General features: G+C 40.0%; 1 protein-coding gene across 5 annotated transcripts in view; it reads right to left on the bottom strand.

The window, feature by feature from the left end:
- Positions 1-15,624, bottom strand: part of LOC122540110 (WD repeat-containing protein 7) — a 674,231-nt gene that overhangs the window by 479,632 nt on the left and 178,975 nt on the right. For all 5 annotated transcript variants that reach the window (XM_043675451.1, XM_043675605.1, XM_043675690.1 and 2 more), the window contains one exon: positions 5,595-6,346. In XM_043675451.1, coding sequence (XP_043531386.1) covers positions 5,595-6,346 — 752 coding nt within the window. The remainder of the gene's footprint in view (positions 1-5,594; positions 6,347-15,624) is intronic.

The following is a 15,624-nucleotide window of genomic DNA, read 5'->3' as shown; positions in this document are numbered from 1 at the left end:
GATGACTTTGAAGTTTGCCCTAAATTAACCAAGCACAGTGGCTTGTGTGTAACAGTGTTTGACCTTTCCTTTAACATTAAGCATTGAGAAATACAGGTTATATGAAATGCACAAAATTTTATTACTGGTATAGATATATAATCCTACAAATATTGCTGAAAATGGGAGAAAGTGAGGACTGCAGATGCTGGAGATCAGAGTCAAGAGTGTGGTGCTGGAAAAGCACAGCATGTCAGGCAGCATCCGAAGAGCAGGAGAGTCAACATTTCAGGCATAAGCCCTTCATCAGGAATTGAGTATTGCTGAAAAAGCCACATTTTGATGAAGCTTTTCATCTTGCACTCATCAGGACAACTCACAAGAATACTAATGCAAAGGTAAAACAACATTTAAGCTTGATAAATGCAGAATGCTGACGGTTTGCAAGTAGACTCGGATTGGCAGAGGTATTGTCATGGAGAATGCAGCAGTTATGATAACTGACAGTTAAATTTTAAATTCTGATTCATTAAGCATTGCTCAGAAAAATGAACCAGACAATCATTTAATTTCACCTCTTTTGTTGCATTGAAATAGGTGTATTGTTAATTTCAAGTATATGCTGAAATTGATGCAGTTTCTCTTTAAATCCGTGTAATTCTTGTTGCTACAACTTAATGGAATCTGAATTATTTGTGATCACATTTTAGGTGCTTCATGCAGAGCAGGCAATCTTGCACAGAATGAAACATTAGTATTTAAAACTTCAAATCTGGCATACTAGGAAATTTCTTGAAGGTGGTGACAAAGATGTCACATTTTGGGTGAAATATTCCTACTTTTCGTGACTGCCACTGTCGCTTGTTGATGCACCCCAAGCTACACCTTCCATTTTCTCTATTTTTCCTCAATATGGTTTGATTACAATCACTTCTATTGGAATCATCAAAATTCTGAGATATAAATTGTGAATCCTTGACTCAACGTATGAACCTGTTCAGCAACGCTCTGCTATGGTAACATACTTGGGTCAGATTCATATAACACTCATGTAAAAGAGCTTTGCAGTCCTGCACACGAAGGAAAGGTGGAAATCAAGTCAGGAGGAAATTTGATCGACTCTAATTTCAGGTAACCTGAAAAACACAGGACTTTTGTTTTTAAAAAGTTCAAGGCAAGAAGAGGAACAGCAAGGTAAAATAGCTTTAGCGTTTATTCCAGGCATCAACAGAATGGCAAAAAATTCATCTAATGACAAGACAGAGTACAAGCACTATACTAAGCGAGTGAGGTTTCTCCACAGATTAGGTGGAAGGATCAATTAAAAATAACAATTAAACCTGCATGTATACAGTGGAGGTTATGTAGACTAGGATTATAAGATTGGTTCCTGTAATGGGAAATTGTCTCATAATAAGAGCCTGAGTGAATCAGGCCTATATTGTTTGGAGTTCACCAAAATTAAAGGTGATCCTATCAAAGTACTAAAGATTTGAAAGTTAGACATAGAGACGTTGTTTCGCGTATGGCGAGTCTAGAACTCAGATGTACAGTTTTATGATAAGGCTTTGAACCATTAAAACAGAGATAAGGAGAAGTTTTAATCTTTGGGAATTCTCTGTGTAAGAGAGTAGTGGATTTTGTATTGATAATTACATTTAAGGCGCAGTTAGAAAGACTTCTGGTCTTTGAGAATCAAGGTACATGGGGAGCAGGCAGGAAAGTGGAATTGAATATCACGATCAGCTACAACTGGACTGAACAGCAGAGCAGTACAACAGGCTATATGGATGACACTTATTCCTATCTCTTGTCCTTTCATAGCCTCAAGATGCCCCAAAATATTTTGCATCCAATGCCTTTCATCTGAAATGCAGCTTCTGTTGTGTATGAAAAACTCAACAAGCTTTCACAAACAAGAAGTGAATAACTGAATATGTTTTGTACGTTGGATTAGGATAAATCTTCACAAGAGAGCAGATAATGATCTCAGTGTTATGTCTAACAAAAGGTAGTGGAACATTTCCATAATATTATTACATCATAGATCAAAAGATAGATTACAGTAGGGAATGAGGGAAGTGGGCTCTGTGCTCGATCTCTGGAAGAGAAAACTCATTTGCAATCCCACCCATTTTCTCTTTAGCCTTAAAAATGTTACTGCTTTTTGATAATTATCCAGTTCTTTTTTGAAGGCCTCAACTGAGTCTGCCTCCACCACAAGCTCAGACAGGACATTGCAGATCCTATCCATGTCAACATTATTCCTTTTGCCAATCACCTCAACTGGTGTCCTGTACTTCGTGACCTTACTACCAGTAGGCATGAATCACAGCAACTAGAATGCAGTACAGTAATCAGGAAGGCAAATAGAATTTTTACATTTATTGTTAAAATAGTGTATAAAACATGGAAGTATTGCTGCAATTGATTCGGTATTTGTGATATGGCATCTGGAGTACTGCGCAGGATTTTGACTCATTTTACTTAAAGAGGAATATAGTTGCATTGGAGGAACTTCAGAAGAGGTTCACTAAATTCATTCCAGAGCAGACGGGTTTGTTTTATGAAGCAAGATTGAGCAGTTCAGACCTGTGGAGTTAAGAAGAATGAGAGGAGGTCTAATTGAGAGGGATAAGCTGCTAAAAGGGATTGACAATGAGGAAAAAATGACAAGTTATTTCTCTCAAAGGGTCATGAATCTGTGGAATTCACTACCCTAGAATATGGTTGATGTGGAAACATGAGTAAATTTAAGGAGGCAATAGATTTTTGATTAGTAATAGGTTGAAGGATTGAGGAGAGCAGGCAAGAAAGCAGAGTTGAGGCTAAGATGAGATTGGTCATGATTGTAAAAGAGCAGAACAGGCTCAAAAGACTTGCCCACTTGTACTCCTAATTCTTAGGTTCAGCTTATGAAGAGAGATTGAGAAAACCAGATCTGCATTTACTCGAGTTTTGAAAAGTGACAAGAGAGCTCATTCAACCTCAAAATTCATACAGGGCACAAAAGGGTGAATACAGATGGGACTTTTTCCTTAACTGGTGACTTTAGAACCGGGGCTATGATCTCAAGATGAGTGATCAGCTTTTTAAGACTAAGACTTTTCTCAGAAGGTGGTGAATCTTTGCACTTTTCTACCTGTGGGCAGTGGAAGCTGAATTATTGAGTAGGTTCAAGACAGAAATCAATAGGTTTCTGGAGACCAAGGATATTATGGAATATGGTGACAATACAACTTACCTGTGCCTGAAAGGTCAAAGTTCAGCCATGATCTAAATGAATGGCTGGCCAGTCTCAATAAGCTGAATTTGCCTACTCCAGTTCCTATGTATTCTGACTAGAACCCTCATGACTTTGGAAACCTCTATTAAGTTTCCTTTTAATCCTCTCTTCGCCAAGAGTATCCTTTTCCCCTCTATCTACACAACTGATTCACAGAACCACTCTTGTGAATCTTTTCTGTGGATTCTCTGTCTTCATATTCTTCTTAAAGCATGATACCAGGAAAAGGGCACAGTAGTCGAGGGTGAACCAGGGTTTCATAAAGTTTCTTCAGAACTAGTAAAGACTGGCAAATCTTTGCTGCACCCCTTCTATAGTAAGGCATCCTTCATCAGGAAAGGAAACAAAGGGAGGCAATATTCTATTTTTCTTCTTTACTGCATGCTGTGTTTGCATGCTTACCTTCAGCATCTGATGTAAGAGGATACTCAGGACTTGATGCATATTCCCATCACTCAATTTACAGCCATCTGCATTCCTGTTTTTGCTATCAAAGTTGATAACCTCACATTCAGCCACGCATTTGTCCACATCACACTGAACATTTGCCATTTATATTCTCATTCTCTCGGCTTGTCAAAGTACTCTTGAAATTTATTGCTATCCACCTCATTGTTCACAATATTTCCAAGTTGTGTCATTCATGAGTTTTGAAATTGTGCCCTCTCCAACAAAGTTTAATAACACAGAGAAAGAACATCAGAGGTACTAACATAAATCCTGTGCAGAATTCTACTATATATATCTTATACATGGCCCTATCCAAGTATAAGTCGCACTTTTTGTTCCTTAAACTGTCCCATTGCTTCTCCTACCAGCTTTTGTTAATTATATACTTATGGGAGCCTTTTAGATTATTTTCCTCGAGAATCTCCAGGATCTTCTTACATCTTTGCCAATTTTGTTAAACATTCTCTATTCATCCTGTTTCCTAACTGCATTACCCACCTAATATCTGGCATATTCTCTTTGAACTAATTCAATGGCACTACCATCATGAATTGCTGGATTGTAACGTCTCTACCTCACACATGGTAATGCACTTAGGTTATAAATGAGCTTAGGCAGGAAAAAAAAATCTTACCCACATTAGTGGCTTGAGTGGCAGGGATGGATTGGAAAGGGATAATTGAAAGTAAAGAAAGCAGGTATTGACAATGGATTAACATATCGGTAATAACACTGAGTTTATAGTCAAATAACGGAAGGATTCCAGCTCTTTATGAGGCAGTTATCAGATTTACATGTCAGTGATGCTGGAATTCAAAGAAGGATTCTTCTCAAGTGAGGATTGGTCTTGCAGTAATTGAGTAAGTTGTAATTTACAGAGCAAGTGTAAAATAGAATTTCATCAATAGTAGTGCAGAAATAAGGTAGAATCAATTTTTTTCAGAAAGGATGGCAGGCAGAATTGGTAATGGGTTACGAAGATAGAAGGAAGTTAATTTCAGAACAAAGAATGCATTAAGATTTGACTTGACCCAGCAGCTGGGTAGAAGGGGAGAGGTCTGAAGACACTGGCTAAAGACCAAAAGGAAAGGTACTTTTCCTTTGTCAATGTTAATTTTAATTCATACAGAACTCAATGCGTACAATGTTAGTTGGACAATGTGACGACAACCCTCAGATCAAAAGAAGGAGGTGAAGTGAAAGCTTGAGTTTTAATGTAAATTTGAAGGTGCTCACATAGTTCCAAATAATAAGGGGTCGAAAATAAAGGAAGAAAGAAGGAAAAGATTATGTTCACCATTCTTCAGATTTGACTGCACAGGCAAAAGGAACGATAAAAAAATAAAAGAGCCCATGTCAACCACTACATAGGTGTGTGTGGAACGATGGAATAGCAATGCTTGAGAGACAAACTGTAGAAAAATATTAGAGCAGAAGACATTATGAAAACAATGGAGAGGTAAAGTTACAAAGATACATCACGACAAAGTGCCAGGCTGGTAGATATTGATTATCATGCTGATCAACACAGAGCGGGGCTGGGACAAATGTCTGACTTCATAGTTACTAAGAGGAAGGGAGCTGGCGAACTAGTATGATGCAATAACAAAATAATTAAGTAGAGGTAAAGCAAGGCTGGAAATGGGTCACAGTTGGAGACAATGATTGGAAAGTATAACTTGTTCTTTCAAGTTGTTCTTACAGAAAATTACATCCATACGCAACTAATTTTGAAAATAAATAGATTCAATTAACAAAGTTATGAAATCATTACTGAAATAACTTTAACCTGCAACACCTTTATATTCAAAATGTGTTACCCCTTCTGAGAACTTAAGTGATTTTACTTCAGTTGCACAAGAACAGAGATAATTCACACCTTTGTGGTAATTTTTTCATGTGCTCTCCGATGAAGGTTGCATTGGTCATACTCATTAAAGTATTGGCTAAAGAAATGAGAGACAGCAGGTGTTGAGTTGTGACAGCCCTGGACACGTTGTATGCACTGTTTCCCAGAATTTGCTTTTTTCCTGGTTCAATGGCACCATCTAGTGACTTGGTCTGTTTGAAGCCAGGAAGCATCAGCGACATATGTCCTCCTCTTGACAGCAAACCAAAAGATACAGGACAGTGAGGTTTTAACATGCCAAGGCGAATGAGGCAAACCTCATCTAATCCTTCATTCAATCCCCAAGCGTGAAGACAGGACATGAATAGTTTGGCAGTGTCCATTGTTAGGTTGTACTCTAACAGTGTGAGTGGCTTTGATTTGCTGCCCTTATATTCTGAGTCACTTTCTTCCCTCTTCTGCCTCCTCATTTCATCATCATCATCATCATCATCCAGCAAATGCTCCTTAATATTCTCTTTGATAGTTTCCTTCACCTGTTGGAAGAGGACAGCTGCTCTCTTCCCAGTCAGGAAAGAACTGCTTTTGTCTGCACTGCCTGGTGTTTTCTGGAGACTCTCTGGAGAAATAAGAGTGGGATTGGGTCTGGATGCTTCCTCTGTTAGCAACTGGATGATCAGAGCTTCCACATCAAAGAATAATATATGGATATCTGGATCTGTCAGGTTGGTCTTCATGGCTTGAACCATTAGGGCATTATGGGAATACTTTGGTAAAGCTCCCTACAAAAATGAGAAACAGATGAAAATAAATTTGTGCATAGAAAAGTTCATGGTTAACAAACTGAAAATTCCAAACTTGCATTGAATAATTCCAGCAAGCTCTGTCTCTCAAAATGTCTCATTAAATGAATGGGTAGACATAAACATGCTTGTAAATACACATGAAGGAAATTAGTGACATTACAGAATAAGATGATCCCTACACAAATTTCAACTCTCACTTCAGAATACAGCATCACACACTTTGTATTTGGTCTTCCTCAACAATTTAAGCTCCTGAGAACATCATCTGCAAAGCTTCTCCTCACCAGCACAGGGAGAAAAACAAAATCAGCTTTTTGAGTCTTGAACTAAAAGTTATCAGTTATTGTCTGAACAGACTTGCTTCAGGAAAAAAAACTGGAACTATCAAAACCAATCAAATTGGTTGCAGAACACATCTAGATTCTAAAAGAACCAAATTGGTTGGAGGTTGAAAATAACAGCTGTTATAACCAAAGCAGAAGTGGAAACCATCAGCATGAAACATTTCTCTCTTTCTGTTTGCATGCAGGCAAAGAGTTAAGGCAGAACAGTCGAGTAAAGAATGGTAGTTTTACACAACCATTGTGACAAGTATATGCATTCAGTGTTCACTTCGTTAGACAGATCAAGAAACTTAAGAACATTGCTTTAAAAACACAAATTTCTATCAAATGAACACTATCATAGAAATGTTGCATGTAATTACAGAAAAACATAGAGAATAGAAGCAGAAGCAGGCTATTTTGCTCCCCCCTTAAACTTCATCAGCGATGATCATCCAGCTCAGTCTATTGATTCTGCTTTTCCCCCATACCCTTCCACCCTTCAAAGTGAAAGGATTTGAGTACAGCAGCAGTGATGTCTTGCGGCATTGTTATAGGGAATTGGTGAGTCCACACCTGGAATCTCATGTGCAGTTTTGTTCTTTTTATCAGAGGAAGGATGTTCTTACCACAGAGGGGGTACACCGAAGGTTTACCTAATTGATTCCTGGCCTGGCAGGAATGACACAAGGACAGTTTGAGCTAGTTAGGATTACATTCACTGAAGTTTAGAAGAATGAACATGGGTGGAGATCTCATTGAAATCTATAAAATTCTAACAGAACTAGACAGGGTAGATGCAGAAAGGATGCTCCCACTGTGGGGTAAGTCCAGAGTCAGTGGTCTGTTTTAAGGATAAGGGATAAACCTTTTTAGGATTGAAATTAGGAAACATTTCTTCACCCAGAGCGCAGTGAACCTGTGGAATTCGCAGTCCACATGAAGTGGTTGAGACCAAAACATTATCATGTTCAAAGAGGAGGTAAATACAGCTGTTGTGGCTAAGGGTATCAGTGCAGAGTGTCAAACAGCAACATGCCTATCCCATCAAGCTCTACCCCTGGCGCATAAAAAGGCGACATAAGAGTACAGTGGGGTTACAAATACTGAATGAAGTAGTAATACGTAAAAAGCCAAGGCAAGGCTGGGAATATCCAATTAGATGCCAAGTATATGAGTGCCAAACGAGTAAGCGTCAAGATGTACCCTGTTCCAATGCATGAGGTGGATGTCTGTGCAAAGTGGCCTGGCATCAGCATTATAATGCGTAGTGCTGGTGCATATCAATATCAAGTATTGAACATAGAACATAGAAAAGTACAGCACAGAACAGGCCCTTTGGCCCACGATGCTGTGCCGAGGTTTAATCCTAATGTAAAATATAGTAACTTAACCTACGCACCCCTCAACTTAGTGCTCTCCATGTGCATGTCCAGCAGTCACTTAAATATCCTCAATGACTCTGCTTCCACCACCAACACTGGCAACGCATTCTATGCATTCATAACTCTGTGTAAAGAACCTATCTCTGACGTCTCCTTTATACCATCCTCCTAATATCTTCAAACTGATGAAGGAGCGGCGCTCCGAACGCTAGTGTGCTTCCAATTAAACCTATTGAACTATAACTTGATGTTGTGTGATTTTTTTAAACTTTGTACACCCCAGTCCAACACTGGCATCTCCAAATCATTATTTTATATATCTCGATCAAGTCTCCTCTCTTCCTCCTTCTCTCCAGAGAGAAAAGTCCGAGCTTTTTCAACCTTTCTTCATAAGGCAAGCCCTCCAGTCTAGGCAGCATCCTGGTAAACCTTCTTTGCACCCTCTCCAAAGCCTCCGTATCTTTCCTATAGTAGGGCGACCAGAACTGGACACAATATTCCAAGTGAGGGACTTGAAGAGCTGCAGCAAAACCTCGCGGCTCTTAAAACTTAATCCCCCTGTTAATGAAAGCCAAACCACCATATGCTTTATTAACAACCCTATCCACTTGGGTGGCAACTTTGAGGGATCTATGTACTTCCACACCCAGATCCCTCTGTTCCTCCACACTGCCAAGAATCCTGACTTTAATCCTATATTCAGCATTCGAGTTCGACCTTCCAAAATGCATCACTTCGCATTTTTCCAGGTTGAACTTCATCTGCTATTTCTCAGCCCAGCTCTGCATCCTATGTTGAGCTGCAGCCTGCAGTAGCCCTCAATACTATCAACAACACTTCCGACCTTTGTGTCATCTGCAAATTTACTACCCAACCCTCGACCTCCTCATCCCAAGTCATTTATAAAAACTACAAAGAGCAGAGGCCCAAGAACAGAGCCCGGCGGTTCCCCACTCAACACTGACCTCCAGACAGAATATTTTCCATCTACAACCACTCTCTGCCTTTTGTCAGCCAGCCAATTCTGAATCCAGATAGCCAAAACTCCCTGCATCCCATACTTCCTGACTATATGAATGAGCCTAACATGGGGAACCTTATCAAATGCCTTGCTGAAGTCCATATACACCACATCCACTGCTTGACCTTTGTTGACCTGTCTTATCACCTCCTCAAAGAACTCAATAAGATTTGTGAGGCATGACCTGCCCCTCACAAAGCCATGCTGACTGCCTTTAGTCACACTATGCTTTGCCAAATAGTCATAAATCCTATCCCTCAGAATTCCTTCCAAAACTTTGCTGATCACAGACGTCAGACTGACTGGTCTGTAATTGCCAGGGATTTCCCTATTACCCTTCTTGAAAAAGGAATAACATTCGCCTCCTTCCAACCCTTCGGTACGACTCCTGTGGAGAGTGAAGAGGCAAATATCCTTGCCAGCGGCTTAGCAACCTCCTTTCCCGCTTCCCGGAGCAGTCTAGGATAAATCTGGTCTGGCCCTGGGACTTAGCAATCTTAATGTTTTCCAAAATTTCCAGCACATCAACTTCATCGATCTCGATCCGGTCAAGACTATATCCCAGCTCCTCAAAGTTTTCATTTACAACAAGTTTCCTTTCCTTGGTGAAAACCGATGCAAAAAACTCATTAAGGGTTTCTCCTATCTGCTCAGACTCCACGTACAAGTTCCCTCCGCTATCCCTGATCATTCTCTTATTCCTCACGTATGATTAAAATGCCTTTGGGTTCTCCCTAATCCTTCTTGCCAAGCCTTTTTCGTGCCCCCTCCTGGCTCTCCTCAGTCCATTTCTGAGCTCCTTACTAGCAAGCCTGTAATCCTCTAAAGCTGTGCTAAATCCTTGCTTCCTCCACCTTACGTAAGCTGCCTTCTTCCTTTTGATGAGAAGTTGCTCTGCTCTCGTCATCCAAGATTCCTTAATCTTATCCCTTCTTACCTGTCTCAGAGGAACAAATATGTGCATCACTCGCAACAACTGCTCCTTCAATAGTTTCCACATGTCTGCTGTGCCCTTTCTGTGGAACAATTGCTCCCAGTCTGTACTTCCCAACTTCTGCCTGATAGCGTCAAAATTTGCTTTTCCCCAATTAAATATCTTCCCTCAGTAACTGCTCTTTTCGCTTCCAAAGCCTATGCTAAATGTGAGGCAGTTGTGGTCACTGTCACCAAAGTGCTCTCCCACCACGAGATCTGACACTTGTAACGGCTCGTTGCCAAGCACCCAAATCCAAAATGGCCTCGCCCCTCGTCGGTCTGTCTACATACTGAGTAAGGAAAACCTCCTGAACACTCCTGACAAAAACGGCTCCATCCAAACCATCTGCACTTATGAGGTTCCAGTTGATATTGGGAAAGTTGAAATCACCTATAACAACACCCCTGCTACTTCTGCATTTTTCCAGAATCAGTCCGCCTATGAGTTCTTCAATCTCTCTACTGCTATTAGGGGGTCTGTAAAAAACCCCCAATGCGGTGCCTGTTCCCTTGTTGTTCCTAACTTCCACCTATACTGACTCAGTAGACAAACCTTCCTCAACAACCTTCGTTTCTGTAGCTGTGAAGCACTCTCTGATTAGCAATGCTACACGCCCTCCTCTTTTTCCACCCTCCCTGTTCTTTTTAAACGTTATAAACCCTGGGACATCAAGCAACCATTCCTGCCTCAGTGAAACCCACGTCTCCGTTATGGCCACAACATCGTAGCCCCGAGTACTGATCCATGCTCTAAGTTCCAGACCAGCTGTGCTTTTCCAGCACTACACTTTCTGACTTTGATCTCCAGCATCTGCAGTCCTCACTTTCTCCTCAGTCAGACATGTGCAATGCTGCAGTCACAGGATGCAGGTGCTCACGGTCCATGAAGCTCACTCCTTGATGCTGGGGAAAGCTTGTCAGGTGAAGACCTGGAGAAGCAAGCGGCGAGCTGGGACTGCCAAGTACCCATGGGCTGAGAAGAGCCAGATGGAGTTTAATTTAGATAAATGTAAGGTGCTACATTTTGGGAAAGCAAATCTTAGCAGGACTTATACACTTAATGGTAAGGTCCTAAGGAATGTTGCTGAACAAAGAGCCCTTGAAGTGCAGGTTCATAGCTCCTTGAAAGTGGAGTCGCAGGTAGATAGGATAGTGAAAGTGGCGTTTGGTATGCCTTCCTTTATTAGTCAGAGTACTGAATACAGGAGTTGGGAAGTCATGTTGTGGCTATACAGGACATTGGTTAGGCCACTGTTGGAATATTGCATGCAATTCTTGTCTCCTTCCTATTGGAAAGATGTTATGAAACTTGAAAGGGCTCAGAAAAGATTTACAAGGATGTTGCCAGGGTTGGAGGATTTGAGCTATAGGGAGACGTTGAATAGGCTGCGGCTATTTTCCCTGGAGCGATAGAGGCTGAGGGGTGACCTTATAGAGTTTTATGAAATCATGAGGGGCATGGATAGGGTAAATAGACAAGGTCATTTCCCTGGGGTGGGGGGAGTCCAGAACTAGAGGGCATAGGTTTAGGGTGAGAGGTGAAAGATATAGAAGAGACCTAAGGGGTAACTGTTTACACAGAGGGTGGTACATGTGTGGAATCGGCTGCCAGAGGAAGTGGTGGAGGCTAGTAGAATTGCAACATTTAAAAGGCATCTGGATGGGTATATATATAGGAAAGGTTTGGAAGGATATGGGCCAGTTGCTGGCAGGTGGGACTAGATTGGGTTGGAATATCTGGTTGGCATGGCCAAGTTGGACCGAAGGGTCTGTTTCCATGCTGTACATCTCTATGACTCGATGAAGAATTTGCTGTCAAGAACTGACACTCGCTAGTTTTTCTCTGTGCATGTGAATACCAAACTCCATATAACTGAAGTTAGACTCGCTAATAATCAGATGTTAATGTATATGTTTGGACTCTTGCCACTTACGTGTGAAATTTTCAGACTGACATTAAAACCTTGAGTGGCAAATGGGGCATTTTGGCACTCAACATCAAGTTGTTTATTTTTCCAATCATGGCATAGTTTATCACTGACTAACCACTGGGCACATCACTCAAGGGTGTTGGAAATTCCACCTTTTATGTTTTTAAATCATTATCTAATGTCTTCTTGAATGCCTCAATTGAACTTGCCTCTACCACACTCTCAGGCAGCGCAGTCTAAGCCCAAACTACTCACTGTAAGAAAAGGTATTTTTCTCACCTCATATTTGCTTCTTTTGCAAGATACTTTAAAACTGTGCCCTCTTGTTTTGTTTCTTTTATGAGTAAGACTAATGTCACCCCATCTATTAAGTCCAGACCCTTCATTATTTTGAAAAATTGTAAGGTATCGCCTCTCAACACCTTAAATTAGTATCCTTGTGAAATGCTGGGTGCAAGAGGAAAAACCTTTAACAAACTGAGTCTTTTCCAGCAATATACAATTAGAATTATGCAAGGAATACTTAGTATTTTACAGTAATGTGCAATTGCAATGTGAAACATAAATTATTGGCCAATTCTGCATAACTTGGAATACCTTCTGTAACACAAAGCAGTTTTGAGTTTGTAGCCATTACACCCATACTAGAGCAGTGAACATTCATTGGGAAAAGTGAAAATGACATTAATAATTAATAACAGCAAGAGATTGAAAATTCCAAAGTTAGGGCAGTCAGTTTAAACCGGAATAGAGAGGAAAAAAACTTGCTCTGCATGCCTATTCCTGCCAATCACATCTTTGTGCACTTTCTAATTTCACTTGGAGTGCAGGTTCATAGTTCCTTGAAAGTAGAGTCACAGGTAGATAGGATAGTGAAAGTGGTGTTTGGTATGCTTTCCTTTACTGGTCAGAGTATTGAGTACAGGAGTTGGAAGGTCATGTTGTGGTTGTACGGGACATTTTTTGGGCCATTGTTGGAATATTGCATGCAATTCTGGTCTCCTTCCTATCGGAAAGATGTTGTGGAACTTGAAAGGGTTCAGGAAAGATTTACAAGGATGTTGCCGGGGTTGGAGGATTTGAGCTACAGGGAGAGGATGAAAAGGCTGCGGCTGTTTTCCCTGGAGATTGGAGGCTGAGGGGTGACCTTATAACAGTTAATAAAATCACGAGGGGCACGGATAGGTTACATAGACAAAGTCTTTTCCCTGGGGTTGGGGGAGTCCAGAACAAGGGGGCATAGGTTTATGGTGAGAGGGGCAAAATTTAAAAGGGACTTAAGGAACAACTTTTTCAGACAGAGGGTGGTATGTGTATGGAATGAGCTGCCAGAGGAAGTGGAGGAGGCTGGTACAATTGTAGCATTTAAAATACATCTGGATGGGTATATGAATAGGAAGGGTTTAGAGGGATACAGGCCAAGTGCTGGCAAATGGGACTAGATGAGGTTAGGATATCTGGTTGGCATTGATGACTTGGACCGAAGGGTCTATTTCTGTGCTGTACATGTGACTCTGTGACTCTAATACAAAAAAAAACAAAGTCTAGAAACTACTTTGGCAAAAGTAGACACTAAACACTTAATACTTGCACCTAATTCCTTGGTTTCTAAAATGTTTCAAAATCACTTTCTCATACTTAAATAATCTGTAATCCTTCAAAGAGAATGATTTTTCTATTTCAAAACATAATTTTGGCAGTGTTTTGAAACATGTTAATAAAAATATCCAAATTGTAAAGTTTCTGAAGAGGCTCAAACCAAATTCTTGCTCTATGGATGTGAGGTACCCAATTAATAATTTCTAATTTGATTTTGCATAAAAAATTCATTTTGTGCACTTTCAACACTTGCCCCTTCAATAAGCTGAGGCTGCAACAAGACAACAGTATATTGCGGCTTCGATTGTACAACGAAGTTGACATTCAAACTGTTACTTAAGTCATCAACCAGCATGGATCAATGTCAGCTTTTTCTAACTTTCTAGATCATAGAATGGTTTCAGCTCAGAGGGCAGTAATTTAGACCACCACATTGGTTCGCTGCAAAGGTGACAGAGTTATTTTGCCAGAGCCCCACATTTTCTTTCTATCATCTGGTGTTTGGACAATATTCTTTTTCACAGATTTTGCTTCACAGAAATAAAAATGGAAATTGTTCAAATTAAGCATGACGATATGAATGCAAACCTTGCTTTGTAACTTGCTAACCAGTAGTGGAAAGGCTTTATTTTCACACTGGAAGGTGGTTTGCACTGGTATTTACTTAAGATTAGTTCTGAGTTCATTCCTCTTTTCAAGTTTTATAAACAACCTAGATGGAGTATAAGCAGCATCTCTGAACAGACTGATTAGAAAACATCAAGCAACATTTGTTATGAAGGTGTAGGTGTGCACTGTACCTTTAACAGAGTGTGAAAGCAGGCAAGGATTTAACAAGCACAGGGTGTGCTGAACAATTTAAAATTTAACATTTGGCTGTCAAACAAATAGCTGTAGCTGAGTTGCCAAGGCACATAACAAATTTGAATTCAGCCAATCAGTTCAAAGTATGCCCCAAGATACCAAAATCCAATCGAATTTGAATTTTAATGTTTTGATGACATCAAACTCATAAGATGGTCTGATGTTTTGGGGTATAAAAATAGGGTATTTTGAACAGTTAGCCAAAATTGCAAAGAGCACTAACAGACTATGCCTGCAGAGGTACCTTTTCATATGAAACCTGTGAAACAGAACCCCAGAGAAAAGAAGACAGGAAAATCTACAGAGGAAAATACAGAGGAAGATACCAAGGGAAAAGTGACAGCTGGCTGGTTTTGAAATTTGAATTTTTTTGTTAAACTTAATCGGGGGTTTTATTGGATCAGTATATTGTTGTAGAGTGGAAAGTAGATAAATCCATCAGACAAAGGAGATTTAAGTGTAGATAGTTGTTTAATTTTTTTGGAGTCAAAGAATAAATTGTTCATTTTTTTTGAGAGAGAGAGATCTGGGTAGTTCTTTGTCACTCATAATTTAACAGATTACGAGATGAGGTAAGCTTGTCTGTGTGTCTGGTTTAAAGTAGCAGAAGGGTTTTCCCAGTGTTGTAACATTTTGGAAGCTCAGGTCCATGACTTGAACCGTTTAGACAGATCCAGTCAGATTTGGACAGACTTGAATAGATTTGGGATACGAAAAAGCACAGTACATTTAAACATTTGCTGGTTAGTGTCCTAGATCTTTAAATAAAACGTAGGTGAGACAATTTGTTTAATTTTGCTTACTTGTGGGTGGTTAAATTAAACGGGAGAGGAACGGCTCTTAAAATTGCTAAAGACATTCTGGGGTTTGAAGATGTTTCCCAAATTTGCCAAGCAAGTTTAGAAGGAAAGAAAAAGACCTTACTCTTAGAAGTAGCAAAGATGTTAGAATTGGATTTAACCAAGGACAAAAGTAAAGCTGAAAGTATAAGGGAATTACTTAAACACTGGTGTGTCAGACAAACAGACAAGTGCAGTAGAGTTAGAAAAACTTAAAACACAATTGAGGAAAATGGAATTAGAAGATAAAGAGAGAGAGAGGAAAGAAAGAGGGGGAGAAAAAAGAGTGAGGATAAAGAGAGAAGGTTCTTAACTGA

Source organism: Chiloscyllium plagiosum, chromosome 1, assembly GCF_004010195.1.
Source record: "Chiloscyllium plagiosum isolate BGI_BamShark_2017 chromosome 1, ASM401019v2, whole genome shotgun sequence".
Lineage (NCBI taxonomy): Eukaryota > Metazoa > Chordata > Chondrichthyes > Orectolobiformes > Hemiscylliidae > Chiloscyllium > Chiloscyllium plagiosum.
Note: the sequence above shows the minus strand (reverse complement) of the source record. Positions and strands in the feature narration are given on the sequence as shown.